The sequence below is a fragment of the Rutilus rutilus genome (genome assembly GCF_951802725.1).
Source record: "Rutilus rutilus genome assembly, chromosome: 2".
Classification (NCBI taxonomy): domain Eukaryota; kingdom Metazoa; phylum Chordata; class Actinopteri; order Cypriniformes; family Leuciscidae; genus Rutilus; species Rutilus rutilus.
In genome coordinates this window covers 7,816,165-7,838,859 of record NC_140210.1, presented here as the reverse complement: position 1 = coordinate 7,838,859, position 22,695 = coordinate 7,816,165, and the positions used below count along the sequence as shown (strand labels likewise).

General features: G+C 37.7%; 2 protein-coding genes across 2 annotated transcripts in view; both read right to left on the bottom strand.

The window, feature by feature from the left end:
* LOC311286558 (unconventional myosin-XV-like) overlaps positions 1-11,279 on the bottom strand; it is a 41,710-nt gene extending 30,431 nt beyond the window's left edge. The window contains exons 1-20 of the mRNA XM_084402762.1: positions 11,142-11,279; positions 10,355-10,437; positions 10,204-10,267; positions 8,871-8,980; positions 8,155-8,229; positions 7,980-8,070; positions 6,975-7,078; positions 6,574-6,637; positions 6,356-6,469; positions 5,515-5,676; positions 5,139-5,252; positions 3,374-3,432; positions 3,162-3,285; positions 2,907-3,002; positions 2,234-2,365; positions 2,020-2,145; positions 1,792-1,869; positions 1,410-1,564; positions 1,215-1,260; positions 133-257 (exon numbers count right to left, since the gene is read on the bottom strand). Of these exons, the coding sequence (XP_084258888.1) occupies positions 133-257; positions 1,215-1,260; positions 1,410-1,564; positions 1,792-1,869; positions 2,020-2,145; positions 2,234-2,365; positions 2,907-3,002; positions 3,162-3,285; positions 3,374-3,432; positions 5,139-5,252; positions 5,515-5,676; positions 6,356-6,469; positions 6,574-6,637; positions 6,975-7,078; positions 7,980-8,070; positions 8,155-8,229; positions 8,871-8,980; positions 10,204-10,267; positions 10,355-10,437; positions 11,142-11,264 (2,045 nt within the window). The 5' untranslated portion in view covers positions 11,265-11,279. The remainder of the gene's footprint in view (positions 1-132; positions 258-1,214; positions 1,261-1,409; positions 1,565-1,791; positions 1,870-2,019; positions 2,146-2,233; positions 2,366-2,906; positions 3,003-3,161; positions 3,286-3,373; positions 3,433-5,138; positions 5,253-5,514; positions 5,677-6,355; positions 6,470-6,573; positions 6,638-6,974; positions 7,079-7,979; positions 8,071-8,154; positions 8,230-8,870; positions 8,981-10,203; positions 10,268-10,354; positions 10,438-11,141) is intronic.
* A 4,040-nt stretch (positions 11,280-15,319) lies between these two features.
* Positions 15,320-17,964, bottom strand: LOC311286557 (uncharacterized protein; the record flags this gene model as incomplete). The annotated part of the gene is made up of 3 exons (XM_084402761.1): positions 17,855-17,964; positions 15,550-17,615; positions 15,320-15,494 (listed from the first exon to the last, which is right to left on the bottom strand). Exons 2-3 carry the CDS (start codon positions 17,577-17,579, stop codon positions 15,320-15,322), a joined length of 2,205 nt encoding a protein of 734 aa, XP_084258887.1. The 5' UTR covers positions 17,580-17,615; positions 17,855-17,964.
* Positions 17,965-22,695: the final 4,731 nt, after the last annotated feature.

Below are 22,695 nucleotides of genomic sequence, written 5' to 3'. Positions count from 1 at the left end.
GCAAAAGTGGATTCGGACACGCCCTAAGTGAACTTGCGCCCTGCGCTTTAGACCATGCGCTTAGATCGTTAAAATAGGGCCCCATATGTCACTGCACCCATAAGAACAAGCACCAGCTGTTGAGTAGGATACCTGTTTAAGAATTTATGGAACGGCACTCTGACTGGATAGCCTTCCTTCCTGATGCGGATTGTGTCCCAGATTCCCGAATATCTGAGCTGAGTAGCGACCAACTCAGGGTCAAATACACCAGGTTCCTGAATGGACACACAAATACATTTAATTCAAATACACATTAGAGTGGTAACACAAAATATATGAGTAAGCAAAAATAGAAATAGCAAAAATACGTTCAAATACGCAAACATTCGAGTTGCATTAACCACTAAGATTTTTTTGAGCATTAAACAATGTAATTTGATCAAATACAGTAAAAACAATGATATTGAGAAATATTATTATAATTTAAAATAAATGTTTCTATTGTAATAGATTTTAAAATGTAATTTATTCCTGTAATGGCTGAATTTTCAGCATCATTACTCCAGCCTTCAGTGTCACATGATCCTTCAGAAATCATTCTAATATGCTGATTTGCTGCTTAAGAAACATTTTCTTATTAGTGTCTATGTTGAAAACAGTTGTGCTGCTTAATATTTTTGTGGAAACTGTGATACACTACAATTCAAAGGTTTGGGGTAAGTAAGGAAAGTAGCACTTTTATTCAGCAAAGAAAAGCGACAGTAAAGACATGTATAATGCTTCAAAATATTAAAAAAATATATAATAAATTCTGCTCATTGAACTTTGTATTCATCAAAGAACGTATTGTAAAAAATAATTATACATTCAACATTGATATTATTGTTATTATAATTATTATTAATAAAATGAATAATGATTTTTGAAGGATCATATGACACTGAAGAATAGAGTTATGGCTGCTGAATTGAAATTTGCCAAAGAAAAAAAGAAAAAACATTTTAAAATATATTAAAATGCAAAATAGTTTTTTAAAATTGTGATAATATTTCACAATGCTACAATGTTCAATAACATTAATCTTAATTATTAGTAATGTAAATTGTCTGAAGGAAATGAGGGTGCTGCAGTGAAGTTAAATTGTTATGGTTAGGTGTTTGTTCACGTCCCTAACCTAACCTAAGTACCTAATAAAACAGTGATAATGATGCTTGCCTAATGTCTGCCCATACCTTGTTATTATTTGGCTTTATGCAGCGCACAAAAAAAGGGTTGCACCTGAAAAAAGTGAGAAGAACAGGAGATATAACTAAATAAATTCCGCCAAAGACACATAATCAGGAGAAACAAATATATGAATGTATGTGTATGTGCTGATATACATGTGTAATATTGTACATCTCTATGTGTTTATGAGTGTACAAGACCTCTCCATTTTGTCAAGGAGTTCTTGTAGTGATTGCTGGAACTTGGCGGCCACAGTAGAGGGCTGATATCTCCGAGTCACTGTGCTGTTCCTGTTCATTGCTCCTTTTTGCTGATTCAGCATCTCAGCATGCTTTATGAAGAGATTGGACACCATCTAGAAAACACACCCACATATGTATATTAGAAACATACATTCACATTAAAAAAGAAAAAAGAAAAAAAGAATCATATGCATAAGCAGAGAAAATTGTGGCTTCTAACTCAAATCATCTCAGTTTATTTTTTAATTTTTTATTCTTTTAGAGATGAAAAATAGGATATGCTTTCACATACACACAAAACACACACTACAGATGCATGCATGGAGATACATGGACTCACTCGGTTCTGGCTCTGCATAAACAGATCCAATACTTCCTGCCGAACCTGATCGAAGTTCTTATCCAGAAACTTATGGATCTAAAATCAGTATGAGATTCTCTTTAGACAGGCTGGCAACATTAAAACCTCCATTACTAATGGTAAATTAATTAGCAATGACCTCTAAGCTTTGGCATGACATAAATGTCTAATCAAAATACTGCCTGTGCATTTTGTGATTTCTATTACCTGGTAAGTTACACGGCCAGCATAGTGATGGACAGTAAACTCTGGCAGTGGCATTTTTGGCTTGGAGTAAAGGGGGTTGTTTCCATGATGATAGTGGCACTTCTGAAGGAAGGTGTTGTCAGTGGCCTGTCAACAAATGTTAAAAAATGTGGTGTTAACATACCAGGTTTCCTTAATTTATCCCAATGCAACATTGAAATACCAAGTGTGTAACCTGTGGAAAGCAGCTCTGATCATCAAGGATGCGGAGTATCCCATGGGGCTTTGCAGCGATAAGGTCTATGCATGCCTGGTTGTCAGTGAAGATCAGTTCTTTCCAGTTGATTTGCTCTCGAATGTACTCTTCCTGCAGACACACACAGAAAGAGAGTGTGCTGTTATATTTTTGGAATTAATATTTCAAAGAAATCACAGAATCAAAATGTCTACATATACTGCTGTTCAAAAGTTTGGGGTCAGTGAGATTTTTGTTTTAAAGAAATTAATACTTTAATCAGAACTGATACATTAAATTGATCAAAACTGACAGATTTCTGAAGAGATTTCTATTTCAAATAAATGCTGTTCTATTCATCATAGAATCCTAAACAAAAATAAATAAATAATTCTTAATAATTAAAAATGAATGTAAGCGGCACAACCATTTTTATCATTGATAACAATAAGAAATGATTCTTCAGCACCAACTCTGAAGGATCATGTGACTGGAAATTCAGCTTTGCCATCACAGGGATGAATTACTTTTCAAACTATATTAGATAGAAAACAACTATTTCTGTTTTTGCTGTATTTTATCAAATAAATGCAGCCTTGGTGAGCACATGAGACTTTCAAAAACATCCCATGACCCCAAACGTCTAAATGATGGTGTACACAGTAATTCTCACCTGTTCCAGTTTGAAAATAATTTTGCTGAAGAAGAACTGCAGTGTCTCATTGGCATAGTTGATACAGAGCTGCTCAAAGCTGTTGAACATCAAGCTCTGGACAATACAGACCAAGATGACATGAAGATATATGCAATTTATATGCAATTTAGAAGGTCTAAATTCCTAAAAAAAAAATTATAAAAACTGCACATTTGACCTTTATGTAAAAATTAAAAGTATTAAATGTAAAAAGACCTTTATGTCAGTGTATACCTCAAACCCATATATATCCAGTAAAGATATGGACAGCGCCTCGTTCCTGGGGTAGACCCGTCCATTGATACGTTCTGTCAACCATTGAAAGAGCAAGGAATAAAGGATCTTGGCAACTGCATCTCTGTGATGGAGAAATAGAAATACATACTTAAAATGCAATGAAAAATCAAGCTATTGCAGATAACTAGAAAATGTCTCATAACGAGTACCTGGCATCCATAGCACTTTCTACTGAGAGGGGAGTGTATATCTTCTCTCTCATAGCCTCCTGTGACAAAACCAAATAACACACTGCTTAGTTACTGTATATGTTTAAAAAAATAATTTAATAAGTCAGAGAAAGCAGAAAAGCTAGTCTGACACAGACACACACACACACACACTATGTCACTTGTACTGTCACAGTGAGCGTGTGCAATTGAGACAGTGTTATGTGACAGCTGATCCAAGTAAGTGGTGTAAACACAAACCTGTGAGCTCTGGATAGCAGAGCTTTACTTATTAAATGAGCAACATGACACAAACCACAAACACACTAACAAATCACACTGTATTCATGTAACACCTCTGATTGAATAAAGCTAACATAAAAAATGCTTAGAGTGTGTTAAAAATTTCAACAACAACAACAAAAAACCTCCATGTCACATTTCGCCCCCCAAAATTAAAAGAAATATAATATATATGAAAACTATGATAATTTTCATGCATCCAGATATATTACTTTGTAGTGTTTTTAGAATTCCTATTATTGTCAATTTGTTTTCTTTCATTACTATTAATCCATTTTATTCATTACTATTGTACAGTCTTGCTTCTTTTTTTTTTTTTTTTAAACATACCAGAATAAAAAATGTTTAATTTATTCCTGTTTTTTTTTTTTTTATACATTTTTTTTGGTGGAACATCAGCCTGAATTAAAGGTAGTACAACAAATACTACCATGGTGTATGAATATTATACAATTAAAATTTGCATTAGGGGCGAAATGTGCTTATTAAGGGTATTAATGTATTATTTTTTTTATTCTGAATAACCATACCTCCAAACTAGTCGCTTTTCAAAGCTGTATAGTTTACAGCATTAGTTGAAAGATATCTTTTTTTCTTTGAGGAAATTTGTCTGGACTGCACCTGATAGGCCCAAAAATAATCGAAACCGAATCAAAAGCTTGTGAATCGAAATCGAATTGAACTGTGAAATTTGTCTTTTCCCTTTATGTTCTTCTCAGAGTGCACCAGAATGCTTCGTTTACATGTTAAAATCACAAAGGTTTTCTTATGGGGGAGGACGTCCCCAGACCCCCCCCCCCCCCACAGGGTTTTAATTCATTAATTGCAGGTCTGACAATGCTATAGAAATACAACTGACCTGATGTTATCTCGTCTGTCCTCGTTAACCTTCATTGTATGATGTAATGTCAAGCTAACCTGGCAGTGAGCAAGCTATTAGGTGTTAAGATTACTCAAGCACTGAGCAACCCTTGATTAGATTACCGTGGTTTCCATAGAGCTGAACTCAGAATGATTAAATTAGGTTACTGGAACTCATTAACAGCAACCTGCTTACATGTCATTACAATGTTTCTTTTCTCTTTATTTCTGCCCTAGGTGTTCGCAAATGCGTCAGAAAATATAGGATCCATGGGCGATGTGAGTTTGAGTCTGGCTTCCCCATGAAATCAATATGTTTAAAAATGAAAGTGGCCAAAAAAACTACACTTAAAAATAAAAGTGTAATTCAGCAATGCCATAGAAGATCCATTTTCAGTTCCCCAAAGAACCTTCCAGTGAACAGTTCTTAAAAGAACTTTTTCTTAGTGTGAAGAACATTTTAAGAACCTTTTTCCACTATAAAGAACCTTTTGGGCAATGGAAAGATTCCATGGATGTTAAAGGAAACACAGATCTAACAGTGTACAAGCTGTTTTTCAGAGCACATTATGGATTATTGTTTATGTAAACGTGTATGTACCGTCACTTTGAAGGTGATGGCTTTCTGCAGACCCTCTGGAGAAATCTGCAACAGATCGGCTACAGCACGAATCTCCTGAGTGCTCACCACACCAGCTGTCTCCTGCACTTCTGTCTGAGACCGAGAACCCAAAGCACACGGTCCACAAGACTCTTTACATTGTCCATATATGTGCGCTATATTTACATAAAAGTACAATCAAGAAAACTGCTATTTACAAGGTAACATATTTAATCTACAAACATTGTTGTGTGACAAATGGGAAGAGCTGGAACACAGTGAAATTCTTAAAATCGTGCATTTTTTATTATTTTAGGCTTGGTGTGCAAACAAAAGTGAAAGGAAATTTTCACATGTTAATTTGCACAGTCAGTACCTCTACTCTATGGAAAAAGACATTGCCCAGGTGCAGTATGGACGACAGCACTCTGAATATGCTGCTCTGGTCTTCAGGACTGAAGTGGAGAATTTCCATGGCACTCTGTAGCCTCCTGAAGTCCTCCCCATCATCTTTCCCACTGATCTCACAGTTACCACCCTAACATGAACCATGATAAATGACATCAACATGACATAATTACACAGTACCTTAGATAAGCACTTTTACACAATATAGGTTCACCTTTTGATTTTGCAAAGGAGATCTAGATAATAATGATATTAATAAAATATAATAATATGATATTCTTAAATGATACCAGAAATATACACTACTGTTCAAACGTTTGGGGTCAGTAAGAATTGTTTTTGAAAGAACTGTTTGGTTTTTTTTTATCAAAAAGGACGCATTCATTTGAAATGACAGTAAATACATTTATAATGTTTCTATTGCAAACAATTGCTGTTCTTTTGAACTTTCTATTCATCAAAGAATCCTGAAAAAAATATTAAGCAGCACAACTGTTTTCAACAGTGATAAGAAATGTTTCTTGAGCAGCAAATCAGCATAATAGAATGATTTCTGAAGGATCGTGTGACTAGAGAAATTATTAAATTGTAATCATATTTCAAAATTGCACTGTATTTTTGATCAAATTAATGCAGCCTTAGTGAGCATAAGAGAAGCTTACCAATTTTTTGAACAGTAGTGCAAGCTGAAATCCTTCAAAAGAAACAATTACCTTTTAATAATTTATCATCTAAATGATTTGCCTATATTTGTCTACTTATTTTTCGGTGTGTCTTGGCAACTTGCATTTGTATATGTCTGCATGTACCTGGTTCAGGTAGTAATAGGTTTCAGCCTCCTGTAGGTAGAAGGCCCGTTTCATGTGAGTAGGAAGTCCAGCCAGCATCTCATAAAAGATGTGGTAGTTTCTCTCATCTTTGGCCTGCACACACACACAGACACAGTTCAGATAAGGTCCCAAATGTCAGTGATAAATACAGGGCTCTTTTAGCCTTTTCCAAGTTAAAAGGAAAAGAAACAACCAACCTGAAAAACTATCCTGGACTTCTCCAGTAGATACTGCGAGGTTATGGCACCACTGATCACCCCTCTGATACGGACAACAATACACACAGATTGGTCTTGTGTATGAACTATCTTTGGCCCTACCTGTACCTTCTCAATTCTCTTTCCATCTCTCTTCCTCTCTTAGCATTCAGAGGAAAAATAGCAACCTTACTGTCCTACTTTCACACAAGGTCAGGCGGTACAGATCTAGTTCCCTTACAGTGTCGCCTCTCAAGCAACAATTTCAGGCTTGAGAGACGTTAAAGAGTTACGCAATGTAACATTCAAACAGTCTATTTAACATAGCGTGAAAGAGTTTTTCACAGTTCAGAACAGAAGTCATGTACAATATATATATATATATATATAAAAATACTCACTCCTCCAAAAAGACCTCCACAAACTTCCCAAAGCGACTGGAGTTATCATTCCGGACCGTCTTAGCATTCCCAAACGACTCTAAAAGAGGAGCTGCCTCTAGAATCTGGATATTAAGAAGCTAAAACTTAATTACAGATGTATGCAGCAATGTTTACTAGGATAGAGTTATTAGGCTATTAGCAAACAAATACATTTCACAGATTTACCTCAATCTGTATAGAGGAAAGCATTAAATAGAAAAACAAAAAGACAGATTATACATTTATTAACAAACACTTCATACATCATATGCACTGATTCAAACAAAATTTTGTGGTTCCAGAAATGTACTCTACAATATGCACTTGCTGCCTATGACTTTGCGAAGTAGGACTTGTTCCTGGATCAACGTCTTTTGTTGGACCTGGAACAACATATCTACTAAAGATCCCCTATCACTAACAGTGTTATTTTAGTATTATTTAAATACCTTTATTGTATTTATTTGTATATTTAAAAAAAATTCTTTGAAGTTTTGCCAATTTTGTTATGTGCTTTTCATTTTTATTTGTTTTTTTTTAATATCTATATTTTAAATATCTATAAAATATTTCTATTTAGCTTTAATGTAATTTTGTTAGTAATTTTTGTAAATTTCAAAAATTTTAAGTTTAAGATTTTCATGTAATATTTATGTTATTTTATTTCAGATTAATTTCAATTAATGAAAAGTATTAACAATATCCAAGTGAGTTAACATTAACAGCCCTAACCACATCATATTCAAACCATTAACTACCCTTAAAATCAGAAGGAAATGAAACCATAGGTACACATGAATGTTGTCCAAGCCCCAACTCCATCCCTCTCCTTATCCCTAAAAATGTTGTTCCAGGGCCAACAAGGATGTTGATCCAATAACATATCCTACCTGGCGAAATCACAGCGAGTGTACAGAGGTGTACGTGGGGGATCATTGTCTATTAAGAAAATTCAGCGTGTACTTTATAATCCTACACACGTACCTGTTGTGTAATGTTCCTCTTATGGTGAATAGCAGTGAGGTACCTCAGAACCAGTTTGGTCGCCTCTGTCTTTCCAGAACCACTTTCCCCACTACAATACAAACATTTCACTGATACAACATATCAGTGTATTATTACATCCTCTGCAATTGACACACATATGCTATCACCTGACCTGATAATGATGCACTGGTTTCGCTTAATGTCCATCATTGTTGTGTAGGCAATGTTTGCAATGGCAAAGAGATGACTGAAAACAAACATGTATAAGAGAGTAGGTCTACATACTGTCAATTTTTGGAGGTAACAATAATCACAAAGTATTGTAAATGGATGGAGGATAAAATCTTCATCTTAATTTTCTCACCCCTTCTTTCTCAGACTTTTAATGTACACTACCATTCAAAAGTTTAGGGTCAGTAAGATACTTTTATTCTTTAGAAAAAAGTATTTTATGCTCACCAAGGCTGTATTAACTTGATCCAAAATACAGTAAAACAATAAAATTGTGAAATATTATTACAATTTAAAATAACTGGGTTATTTGAATATATTTTAAAATATAATTTATTGCTGTGATGGCCAAGCTGAACTTTCAGCATCATTACTCCATTCTTCAGTGTCACATGATCCTTCAGAAATCATTCTCTAATATGCTGATTTGCTGCTCAAGAAACATTTTTTATTATTATTGTTGAAAACAGCTATTTGAAATAGACATATTTTGTAACATTATAAATGTCTTTAATGTCTGGGTCTGTATTTTCTTCTAGCTTGTGTAATTTCGTTCATGGTTTTCGAGAATGAAAGCATGTTATCTTATCTTCTATCAGGAGTCGACAAATAAGAAAATGTTTTGAGAATAGTTATGACTGTGTTGTTGTGACTCACGGTGGGTTATCTCCCAAGCCATGGCCCTCGTACTGCAGAACCATATCTGTGCCATAGATGTTAAATAGCTGGTATGGATTCACAGATACCAGAATACTGCCAATGTATGTCTGCTTAGAAGACAAAGGAAATTCATAATGTAGTTAGGTTCACAAGAGATTTGAATAAGAGTGCTAAAGGTCTATTCACAGTATTAAGAAAAACATTTAAAGCAGTGGTTCTCAATTCCAGTCCTCCGGACCCGCTGCTCTGCACGTTTTGTATGTCTCCCTTATTTAACACACCTGAACCAGATCATCAGCTCATTAGGAGAGACTCCATGAACTGAACTGAGTGTGTCAGATAAAAGAGACATACAAAATGTGCAGAGCAAGGGGTCCCGAGGACTGGAATTGAGAACCACTGATTTAAAGGAACCGTATGTAAGATTGTGGCCAAAACTGGTACTGCAATCACTTTCAAATTACTGTAGAGCGGTGTATCCCCTCCCCCCTGACTCGAGGTTGCCAGCTAGGCTGCAGGATCCAGCAGGAACGTAGGATCTTCTCCGTTTTCAGCCGTCTCCATCTTTCAAAGGCATCTCCTATTTAAATCCTCGTTTTATTTTGGACTTTGTCACGACGTATTTCGGATTCATAACGAGGTCTTTTAGGTTTCGTAACGTTAGACATTTGTTATCCGACACGTTTGTAGCTGCAGCTGTGGTAACTAGAGCAGAGCTGGCAACCCGGATGCCGAAACACTACTGACTTCGTGATTGGTAGATAGGTGGAGGGTGGCGCATCAGGCCAAAACACAACATGACAACATCAACATCAGTTGAGGGCTGCAACTTCACTTTTAAATGACAATATCCTGGCCGGACTACTGTTGTCAGTGATATAAGTATTTGAAATGAACATGATTTCTTAATGTCTAGTGACATATCAGGGCCATTTTATGATTAATTGAAATACATTTCTTACATATGGTTCCTTTAATCAAACATTTCATTTAAAAATTAAGTCAAAGTTATTCTGCTTAGTGGCCTGTCCAGTGAAGTATTTTCTGTAACGTAACATTATGGCGTAACATTAAATGCTTCTGTCGAGAATTTTGCAAAGATAAGAGACTGTATAGTCCCTAATGTCACATGTATGTGAGCATGTCTATTCTTGTGCATATTTATCTGGAAGCATTTTTAGAGCATAAGAACATCCTACAGCAGTTGTTTATAATTTAGATTGTATGTGAATACTTAAAAAATATATTTATTATATGTTTGTACAAAGTAATAAGAACTAGGAGGCATTTTGGTGATGTATGCTTACTGGGACATGAATGCAAGACTCACATAGATAAGCTCTTGATCAAAGCGAGTCTTCAGGTTTATCAATACTGCTGCCTCAGAAAGCTCTCTGCAAGAAATGGAGGAAGAATTATTTATTTTGATTCTAATGATCAACTTTACACATACATTACTATGTATATTTATGCTGACATACTCCATTTGTGTCATGTCCTCAACTCCATCCCCTTGCCTTTTTGCTCTGTAGCTGACAGTAGGCAGGCTCCTTATAGAATACATCTGTTTGAAAAATACAACTTGTGCTCAGAAAAAAAAAAGAAGCAATCTGAGAACATTCAAAGAAATTTGAGAAGTCATTCATTAAATTACATTAGAGAATATCTTCTCTGATGAATTAGGTCAAGTTGTCTTTTCTAGGGCCTGCACTACAATAATGCAGAGATGATTATCACTGGTCAGCAAGGTAACCTAAGAGGAGTTATAATCAGCCTTGTAAATCTCATCTGACATACAATGTAGCTGTGGACTGCAGCTTAAACCTGATGAAGATAGGTGAGCTTGGCTGGACCTTTTGTTAAGGCTCAAAGCCTAATAGATTTGTTAGATCTGACAACTTCATTGCTGTCAACTTGACAACATTAATAGTCAAATTTAACAGTCTGCTTATTTATAATTCCTTCTTAATATAAACATTCAGATATAGAAGTTTTAGTGAATAGTATAAATATGATCCACAAACATAATCATGAATTCACTGTTGCATTCCAGTGAAGAGAGACATCTCTCAATGTTATCCTATGTTTATCTGCTTCCAAATGAATATTTACAACAGCAGAATTTGACCAAGAGAAGAAGATGAAAGCATGATATACAGTTAGTGTCTCTGGGGCAGAAAAAATACAATGCATTTGGTAACTTCTGTTACCATTAGTTAAATAAATAAGTCAACAATTAAGGTTGGTATTATGCCTAAAGGGATTTACCTTGTCATACCACTGTCCTTTTGGCTCCCCTTCACGATCTGGTACCCATTGCAGCTCTGTTTCCCCTGGCCTAAGTCCACCAGGTGGAGGGGTAAGGAATTCCATTTTCTCATCACGAGACATAGACCATTTGATGAGGTTCTGTACTGTATCATGAGGCAATACTTTTTCTGCAGCCCACAGGTCCTCTGCAGTTTCCCCCTCTCTGGCATTTTGAGCCCAGTGCTCTTCTGGCCCACCTGGACCTTTCCGCTGTGGTGGAACCACAGCATAACGACCATCTGGCCCAATAATCACCTGCCCAGAGGATGTCATATAGTTGGAGATCCCTGAAGGTAGTTGGTAAGAGGCTTTCTTCACGTTAGGATTCTTTAGAGCATCCATTAAATATGGTGAAGTGGGGACAGCAAATCCTTGAGTGAGGTAGGATCCATCAGGTAATCTGTATTTAGCACTGCGAAGGTTTTGATTTAGAAGTGCCTTTGATAGATCTGGACCGGTTTTATTTCTTCGAGGATCTGCAGAAATAACAGATCCATCTGGTAGCTGGTAAGTGGCCATGCGAATGTTTTCATTCTGCAAGGCATTTGAAATGTTTGGGCTACTTGGTTTAAATAAAGCTTGTGAAATAACAGATCCATCTGGAAGCCTATATGAGACATTCCTCAGATCCTCATTTCTCAGGGCAGAGAACAAATTTGGGGATGTAGTTTTATAACTTGCATCAGCACTTATTATGGAGCCATCAGGTAACCTGTAGGTAGCATTACGAACATCCTGATTCCGAAGTGCGCTTGCCAAATTTGGAGACTTAACTTCATAACCTGGTCCACTTATAATTGACCCATCAGGTAAACGATAGCTGGCATTTTTCATTTGTTGGTTCTGAAGTGCTGCTGATAAATTTGGGGAAGTAGGTTTGGATTGTCCATAGTCTGTTGTTATTAATGTGCCATCCGGCAATCTGTAAGTTGCATTTCTAATGTTTCGGTTTTGGAGAGCATTGGCTAGATTTGGAGATGTTGGTTCCACTGGCTGATCAGTCATTATTATTGTCCCATCTGGCAGTCTATATGATGCCTTCCTAATGTTCTGATTCTGAAGTGCATGTGACAGGTTTGGTGAGGTTTGTCGTTGTTGTCCTGCAGTTACAAGAGTTCCATCTGGAAGTCTATAAGTTGCATTCTTCAGATTTGGATTCTGCAAGGCATTAGACAAGTTTGGAGAAGACGGTTGCTGTAAATGAGATTCTGGGTACATTATTGTTCCATCTGGAAGTCTATAAGTTGCATTCCTCAGACCTGGATTCTGCAAGGCATTAGACAAGTTTGGAGAAGACGGTTGCTGCAAATGAGATTCTGGGTACATTATTGTTCCATCTGGAAGTCTATAAGAGGCATTTCTTATGTTTCGGTTCTGCAAAGCATTTGAGAGGTTAGGTGAGAAAGACTGTTGCTGTCGTGGGTCCATGCCTATTACGGACCCAGCAGGATTAGTACCATATACTAATGTCCCATCAGGCAATTGGTAAGTGGCACCTCGAAGTTGGGGGTTGTGCAATGCATCAGACAGAAAAGGAGATTTCCTAGGGTCCTGCCTATGCCCTGGCACAGGCGCATAAGGGGAGACCATTCCCTGAACAGGTGCTCTGTATGATGCTTGACGAACATTTTGGTTCTGCAAAGCTGTTGAAAGAACTGGAGATCCTCTTGGACCATAGCCAGGGGGCACACGGGATCCCCTGCGACGTAAATGTGTTCGGTAAGAAGCATTGCGGACATTTGTATTTTGAAGAGCATTCGAGAGAATGGGGGCAGCACCTGGCTCTTCAATGTAATCATAGCCTGTCTCTACCTGAGTATAGGGTGAATGTGGCATCTGAAAGGATGATCTGTATGATGCATTGTGAAGTTGTGGATTGTGAATTGCACTGGACAGCAAAGGTGATGCTGGCTGACCTGGAACTTGTTCAAATGCTTCCATTTGAGGAACATATGGGGAAGAAAAAGACGGTTGTTCAGGGATCTCACCAAACTGAGCCACTTCAGGAGCATAAGGTGAACCTGGTCTTTGCAAGGGCGACATGTAAGAAGCTTCTCTGAGATGAGTATTTTGTAAAGCATTCGACAGAAGAGGAGATGCCATCTCTGATCTATGTTGATCCAGTACAACCATTTCAGGAGTATACGGTGATTGTACTGGTCTTTGCAAGGGCGACATGTAAGAAGCTTCTCTGAGATGAGTATTTTGTAAGGCATTCGACAGAAGAGGAGATGCCATCTCTGATCTATGATCCAGTACAACCATTTCAGGAGTATATGGTGATTGTACTGGTTGTAATTGGGAGAAATGATCAGCATGGCTTAGGTTAGGGTTTTGCAGGGCAAGGGAGGAAACTGGTGAAGGTGGTTGACCCGGAAACTGTGGAACATTAATGATCTCAGGAGCATAAGGTGACATAGGCTGTTGGAATGGTGAAGTATAGGTTGCATTATGGACCCTTTGATTTTGGAGTGCACCTGTCAGCATTGGTGAATGAGGTACACCTCTAACCTGATCATATTCTACAGGGATCGGCTCTGCAACAAAAGGTAAAGGAGATGCAAATGAAGCATCATATATTGGAGGACCAGAAAGAACAGAAGTAGGCAGAGCCCTAGGGGAAGTGGACCGCGTTGGTAATGGGGAACCATGTATGATAGATGGATGAGGAGAGGCTGGTCTGGAGAGATGTCTAATGGAAGGCTGGGGAGATGGAGGGGGCATGTGTTTTTGAGAAAGCTGTGGTGAAGGGGGCATCATGCCAGGTGCACGCCTAATTGACTGTCTGGCCATTAGTGGACGGCCACGACCAATGGGTCTCTGAGGGTTTCTCATTGCATTGGGAGTTCCTGGAGGATTGAAACGACTTTGTTCCCTTATGCCCATCCTAGTATGTTGACCTGAGAGTTGTGGGGAGGCTGTAAAGTCCTGTGGCATCATGGACCTGTTACTACGTATGGATGGTCTAAATGGCCGTACATTTTGCGTTGGAGTTCCAGTATGACCCCCTCGGCCAGGATACGGTTTCACAGCTCCCATAGGAATGTTTGGACGTCCCCTTCCTCGCAGTCGACCTCCAGGAGATCCAAAAGGTGGAGAATCCTTCATTAGACGAGTCGACCTGCGAGAGAGGGTGGGAGAGGGGGATCTACCTTGCACTTGTGGCTGCTGGGAGTCTGGTTCCACAGTAAAACTTCTCCGAGAGGGAGTAGGTGATGCTCTTTGTGCCATTAATGGTGACTGTGGTCTACGAAGATCCCTCGGCTGAACACTGCCCATGGTTCGCATACCCATCTGAGGGGAAGGAGGAGGACTCATCCGTCTAAGTGGAGATGGAGAGGCTTGAAATTTCTTGGCACCAAATGGACGATGAACTTGTGAGGGTGAAGAGGATGGACTGGGTCTCCTAATTGAGGCACGAGGGGAGTGCGGTGGGCTTCTCCTCCGAATAGATGCACGAGGGGAAGCTGGAGGACTGGAATAGAGAGATGGAGCCCGTGAGGGCATACGGCCAGGCATTGGCTGGGGAGATGGTGGTGCCTCTCTAAAGGATGCCTGAGGCTGCAAATGTCTACGGACTGTTGGTGAAGCAGGTGGACCTTCTCTGAGTGGAGCCTGAGACTGTAAACGTCTAGGGAATGTTGGTGAAGTGGGTGGTCCTTCTCTAAATGGAGCCTGAGGCGGTAAACGTCTAGAAAGTGCTGGAGAAACAGGCTGGCTCATTTTGCGTCCAATTGGTGATGGAGGGTGTTGACCATGACTTATTGGAGAGGGCACACCTCTGGCTAGTCTTGGCGATGGAGGTGCTCCCATGCCTCCAATGCCACGCACAGAGGGCTGTGGGGATGGGCTTCTTCTCATAGGGAGTGGACCAACAGCATGCCTGGATGGCTGTGGGGAGGCATGGGGGCTCGGTCTACGTATAGGTACAGGGGAACGTCTAGCTTCCATTACCGGCTCTCCAAAACTTGCCATGGGATCCATGGTTACCATGGGTGACATAGGCTTATAAACAGGGGAGGCCATCCCTGCTACTGACCTCCTGCTTGGTGTGGGAGATGGTGGAAAACCACCAACTTGAGCCATATGTGGCATATGTTGGTTGACAAATCCCTGGGGATTATTTGCTTGTTTAATTAACATGGCTGTTGGTGTGGGCACTTGAGGCATTGTGGGATGAAACATTTCTTGTGGATGAAACATTTCTTGCGGATGAAACATTTCTTGCGGATGAAACATTTCTTGCGGATGAAACATTTCTTGTGGATGAAACATTTCTTGCTGATGAAACATTTCTTGCGGATGCATTGCCTGCGGAAAACCATCATTCATTGAGCCTCCAGGTATATATGCATAATTTTCATACTGTATGTCTGACATTTCTTCAAAATCATATTGTGGAGGCAAAGGAGGAAGCTCAACATCAATCCTTTCCTTACCAAAAAGCTTAACCTGGGGTCTTGGGACTCTGAACTCCATGTCTCTGGGAAGGGGCATAGACTCCATAGAAAAATCTCCATACTTCTCACCATACATTCCATAAGCTTCTTCACCTTCCATAATATCTTGCATTGGATAACTATATGGATCATACATATTGTAGGAAGATTGCAGATATGGATCAACATCTGATTCACTGTAGTTAACTTGATAATCCTGAAAATAAAGATCACCATAATCCCCATAAGCTTCCATATATGGATCACCTGATATTTCAACTTCATATGGGTCACCATAGAAGCCCTGAAGGTCATCATAATATCCAAAATGAGCCTGGGAATTCAGATCCATTTCATTCCCATACTGATCATAACTGTTCCCCATTGGATACTGACTATCATCATAGTACTCCATGCCATCATCGAAATATGGATCCAGTGGATGCTGTTGACTATAGTAGCCCATTTCCTGTGGATAATTGCCCATTTGATCCTGCACTTCATAGTGGTCATTGTAGTTCATACCATCATCATAAAATTCGCTGTCATTCTGCATGGCTGTGTGAGGGTCATAGTATCCATCCTGCATATCATAATAGCCTTGATCATGTGATTCCATGTCATAATAGTTATTTGGTTCCTCATATTGAGTGTATTGCTGTGGAAACGAAGAGTGTCCCTGCATTTGGGCATACTGTTCACTATACCTTTTAGAATGCCTCTGGACTGACTGTCTGTGAAATGCACTCCTATCCACCCTGCTCTGGTTATTATAATCATATCCTCCAGTGTCATGTTCATATCCATAATTGTGATGCCCTTGAGGAGCTCGGATGCTAGCTTGGCGACTGTCAGCAGAAAACTGATATTTTTTGTTGTTTTTCCGGCCAAAGGCATCACCCCTTCCACTCTGACGCCCCTTAATTGAGAGGAACCTCTTGGTGAGCCAGTTTGTTGCCCCAGCAATCTTACCTAATAATTGACCCCTAGATTTAAAACCAGTCCCATCCCCTGCTTCCTTTTTCCCAAAAAGCCCTTTAAAAAATCCTGTTTTCTTATTCGCTGTGTTAGAATCGCCACCTAATTTAATAAGCATATAGGTTGGCTTCGGCCCAGATGGCTCTTTTTTTTCCTTCTCTTTTTTCTTCTTTTTGCTGTTTTTGAAACGCATCATGAACTTTGGAGCATTTCTCAAGAGAGATTTTCTCCTTTTTTTCTTAAGCAAACGATTCTTCCTTTTGCCAAGTCCAAGAAACAGCTTGGAAGTGCTTTTAAGTCGCTTCTTTGAGCTCTTCCTCTTCTTAAATCCAGAGAACCTCATAAAGAGTTTCGAGGTATTTTTGAGTCCTCTTTTCTTTTTCTCTTCAGGTGGTGGCTCAGGTGGAGGCACTTCCTTCTTTTTTGCTTTCTTCTTCTTTACATCGTCCTCTGCTTTAGATTTATGATGATCTTTAGATTTCTTCTTTCCTTTCCTATCCTCCTCTTCACTTTCCTCCTCATCTTCATCATCATCATCATCATCGTCGTCATCATCCTCATCTTCATCAGAATCAGGCTGTCTTGATTTGGACTTTCCCTTTGCAGTTTTACCTTTAGCATCTTTTCCACCACCACGCTTTCTTTTGCCTCCATCTGACTCTTCATCCTCATCCTCCTCGCTCAAATCTTCATCCATCAACTCATCCTCCTCATCAGATTCAATAACCTCTTTCTTTCCCTTGCCTTTATCCTTTCCCTTCTTACCATCATCTTTCCCTTTTCCCTTGGGTGGTTCTTCTTTTCCTTTCTTCTTATCATCCTTTCCTGCCTTCTTGTCATCTTTTCCACCCTTCTTGTCATCTTTTGCTCCTTTTTTGTCATCTTTTCCTTTCTTTTCTTCTTCCTTTGGTTTGCTTTTTTCTGGCTCAGGTTTTCCTCCTTTCTTGGCTGCTGATTTTGAGTCTTTTTTGGCTGGCATTTTATCCTTTTAAAACCATGCTAGTCTACCGCCTTTCTGCCAAATGACAAACACAAATATGAGTAAACAGAATCTTCATGAAAAAAACAAACACAAACAAAAGTAACAATTCAAAACAACTGCTTTGTATAAATTACATTTAAAGACTGAAAAATGACACTACGATAATTTTTTTTCTTTACAAAACCAACATCAATCTAGGATCTTCATACACACTTCATTATCTTTTCTAAAATCTCCGTATGTAGGATGATAAGACAAGAAAATAGTCTTACCTGTAGGTGAGTTCACTTTGTCTCTTCTCAGTACTGTCATAGATGAATTCAACACAGAGAGCATTTAAATCTCTGTTCACATGGTTCCACACGCCACAGCACCAGACGTGGTCTAGAAAATGTATCTTTCTAGCAGACGTTCTAAGATAGAGATCCTCTGTTGAGGTACGTTTGTGTGTTTCTATAACCTTACATGCACTTACACACTCCTCTTCTCTTCTTATGTTGATCATCAAGATACTAGAGAGGCACACCTACCTGTACTTCTCAGCAAAAGAACAAACAAATAATTCCAGCACATGCAAGTCATCAACTATGATATGCCATCCATGAGTGACTCAGACAAGGACTGTGTGTCTGTGTAAGTGAGAGGATGTGTGTCAGGTTTTTAGTTCTGTTGCAGCGCTGTAGAAGGAACCTTAATTTGTCAGCTCTACTTGCCTTGGTGTAACTTAAGCTTGGGTCTCATTCCAGCATAAATAATGTAAGCACAGAGGCCTGTTACTACACAAGCTTGCACACACACTGTCACACTGTCAGACACACATACACACACACACACACACACACACACACACACACACACACACACACACACACACACACACACACACACACACACACACACACACACACACACACACACACACACACACACACACTCACTCTCACACACACAAATTGATGGTGGTGAATGCAGGCATGAATGAAAGTGTGATTGTGCTACACTCTCTCAGCATTTGAAGAAAATAGCATAAACTTAAAATTTGGTTAAATTTGTTAAAAAATAGAATTACCCCTAATAATCGTTAAGTGCACATTACTGCACAATGATTTTGACTGGTTAACAACATAAAAAACGTGCACTTTTTTTTTTTTGGGCCCATGGGCCAAAGTTGATACGTCATGACCTTTGATTTGGCCAGCCATGCCATTTCACAGGAGGGGGAGGAGGTTTAGAAAACAAAATCTAATTTATCTTTTTGCTTGAACTTTTTTTTTTTTTTTTGCATCGAGATGTAGTGCATTTGCATAAATGCATGTTTTAATAAAAAAAAAAAAAAATTTGTTTTTATATATTATAGCTAAATATAATGCAACAATTTACTTTCATGCACCTGTTAGAAAAACCATAACAACAAGTATTGTGGCAGTACCATGGAACAGAATACCATGGTACATAGTCCAAAAACCTTATTATGGTTATTATATGGCACTATGACTAAAAATACACTAATCATAATACTGTGGTACTTTTTTATGTAATACATATTATCAAAAGTATTTAATAAACAGTTTTGGAACAGATCCAAATACATTTGTCGAGATAGCGATAATTATTCCTCATTCAGTTCACTTTCAATGATACGATACACAACCTGTTGAGGACTGAAAAGTAATGACTTGATGATTTATAGGTTACTAATTAGCAGTTGAATATTTCATTCATGATCACTAACAACCAAAGTGTCACTGGAGCACTCGCACAGGGGTAATTAAAAATATTGACGTAAGGTTGTAACCATAGAAGTGACCAGGTCAGCGCCAAGAACTGGTGTTACCTGGCATCTAAGAACTAGTTAAAAGCTGGAGTCCACACTGACACACTCTAATTTCAGTGATTAAAAATGTAGCAGCTTCGTCCCCAATTGGAGTAAGTGCAAAGGTGAATAATGACAATTATCTTCAATGAGCATGTGTTCATGAGGGTGTGTGTACAATTTGACCAAACCCTAGAGTTCCCTTTGGTGACCCACTGACATCTATGAGAGAGAGAGAGAGAGAGAGAGAGAGAGAGAGAGAGAGAGAGAGAGAGAGAGAGAGAGAGAGAGAGAGAGAGAGAGAGAGAGAATTAGATGTGTGAAGGCATTAACAACCTCTTTAGAGGCAACAACCCTTTAGTTTAATTTGCAACTTCATAACTAAGTAAAAAAGTATCATTATGATTTGCAGGAAACATCTTGTACTGCACAGTGAGTGTAAATTAAATTCCAAAATAAATGTAAACATAACATTATTTATAAGACAACAATAAATAATTTGAACTAAATGATTTCAAACCTATAAAATAACTAATACCATATTTATATACAATGACATATCAAATCAAGTTAACATTGGAATTTAGTTCTGAGAAAGTCAATGGATGCAATGGAAAACGATTCAAAAATTGTCTAAATACTTTTTGGAGGCACCATACAGGAATCACGATGGTGTTGGCCTATAATTGAAATGCTTTTCAGTATGTTATACTGCCACCATATGGAATACATTGGTATATGCCCAAAAACATGGGGATACAAACCATTTGAAGGAGATTGAAGAAGTCAGTGGGCGGTAGAATTATGACTTGTAAAAACTGATGATTGTGCACAATTAAAATCGTTATTTATAAAGTCGTTATTAGAACTAATTTATTATTGTTATCTTTCTCTATAGCTAAATAAAAGTCATGGCAGCAGGTGACAAAATGGAGGATAAATCATAGACGTTAAGGTTTTATTAAGGGTTATGCACCTAAATACTCTTCAGCTTTTATTTTTAGTAAGTGAATTTGTATAGGCCTATAAATAATTTGCTATAGCCTAAATTATAATATTTTCTGTTTAATGTTTAATGTTACGTTTTCTTTATAAAAAGAGTTCACTAAACATTCATTCGAAGAACATATGCAACCATAAATTAAAATAAATTTAAGTAGGCAAATAGGATGCATGCAAACGGTTCGGTCGTGAATTTACGAATCGATTAGGTAAACGATTAAACAACTACAGCACCAGAATATGGTCAGTGCTATTTTAAGTGACACACACACACACACACACACGTTTATTAACGAGAATAACAACTGTATTCTAATGACCTGAGTGTCCAAACCTAATCTGACTCAAGCCATTGTGATGTAGGCTACTGGCTATTTTCATGTGGCTTAGCCTACAAATGACGATTTTTAGATTTCGCGGTCTTTTAGGCCTACCTGAGCTGATTCATTTGTTTCTTGGCCTGTTCGAGTTCAAAATGCTGCCGACGATCGACTCAGCTTCTTTTAAAAAATTTTTTTTAAAAACACTTTAAAAATCGCTGATCGCCCAGTAATTACGTCGAGTCGATTAAATAAGACTTTCCCTGTGAAAGACGCCATCTTTAATAAGCACCTTAGTCACTGTCACTACTATGGCAAAGCTATTGCATGAAGAGAGCCGTAAATGCGGTTCCAACTACTCACAACTAACTTTGCCGCAGTGCATAGTTGTCATTTTCCTTATGTAAGTATTTTTCTAGATGTTGTCCATGTTTTATTTCTCAATGACATGCAAGCAAACAACCAAATAAAGGATTTCAAGAAAAAAAATAAAGGTATTCACTTCCTCCCTCTCCCTGTCACATGAGGCTGTCAACTTCCTAGCCCTACTTCCAGGAAGCATGGCGAAGGCAAACCCTCCCAAAGAAAGGTCATTTTCATGTTACTAATAAGTATTTTTTTCGACATATATATATCTACATAATCATGAAGGTCTCTAGAATCATCCAAACTAACAAATCTTACAAGAGATCTATAGTTTTTTGTATACTTAGTCAAAAGTCCAAGCGGCAGCTATAGTTGCCGGTGGGCAAATGCCTTGTAAGTTCATATCATGGGAAAATGGGGTATACTTTGTTAATAGGTTAATACATCAAGGTTATTGGTCTTGTTTAGTGCATAAACATAACTTAACCCTTTAAATGACATCTCTACTGTTCATAAATTGTCTGTATGTAGGCTACTGTTATTTTTGTTATTTGCCTTTTTTTTTTTTTGTTATATAGATATATATTTTTTCTTCATTCTATTTATTTGTATTTATTTATTTTCATTTAACTTTTTGATACACAATGCCCTGTTATGGCTGCACTTTGTTCTGCACTATGTTCCATAACTTTAACCCTTGTGCGCTGTTGGTTTGCGGTTTACAGTCAGGCTGTTTGGGGTCTGAGAGTACTAAAAGTTTCAAACTAAGAAGTTTTTCCAGGTAGATTCATCTACATATAATGAAATCACAATTATAACAATAAAAGTTACTTTTTGTCAAAGTTTAGCAGTTTTTGTACTGAAAAAAAATATTTAAAAAATCAGTTTTTCAATAATGTTACATTATGATTAGAATCAAACCTGATCACGATGTTACAAAGAGAAAAGTTGGAGTTTTTAGAGTTTATCATTTATTTCAAACATCTGTTTTTCATATAATTATACAAATTTAAAGTGTGCCAATTCATTTCTGTCTATGTGTGTTCTGTGTTGTTTCTGATTTTGAGGATGAATTTTGTCCATTGATAAAATTCATTTGATTATAATCATAATATAACATGACTGAAAAACAGCATTCTTTTTTTCAGTACAAAAAGTCCCTAAACTTTGACAAAAAGTATCTTTTATTATAATAATTGTGATGTCATAATATGTAGATATGAATACAACTGGAAAAACTTGTGAAAAGATGTCTTTCAGTTAGTCAAATATAAAATAGTTCTGCAGCCATCTACTGGCTAGAGTGATAATTTGTTACTTTTAAAACAGCATTTTCCAAAAGATGGGCAAAAATCTTACACTAAACCATGTCAAATTATCCATGTTATCCCCATGAATGAAAGTTAGAAATGTGGGTCAAAAAGACCCTGAACAGCGCACAATGGTTAAAGTAAATGGATTTGTTGTTTGTTGTGTTTTCATATTCAAGAGATTATAAGCTAGATGCAGTTTTTTTGGGTTTGCATCAAATGTTCTTCGACTTTTATACATAATAAATTTGTTTATGAATAAAGATTCATCTTTTGAAAGCAGTTATTTTGAGATAAATGCC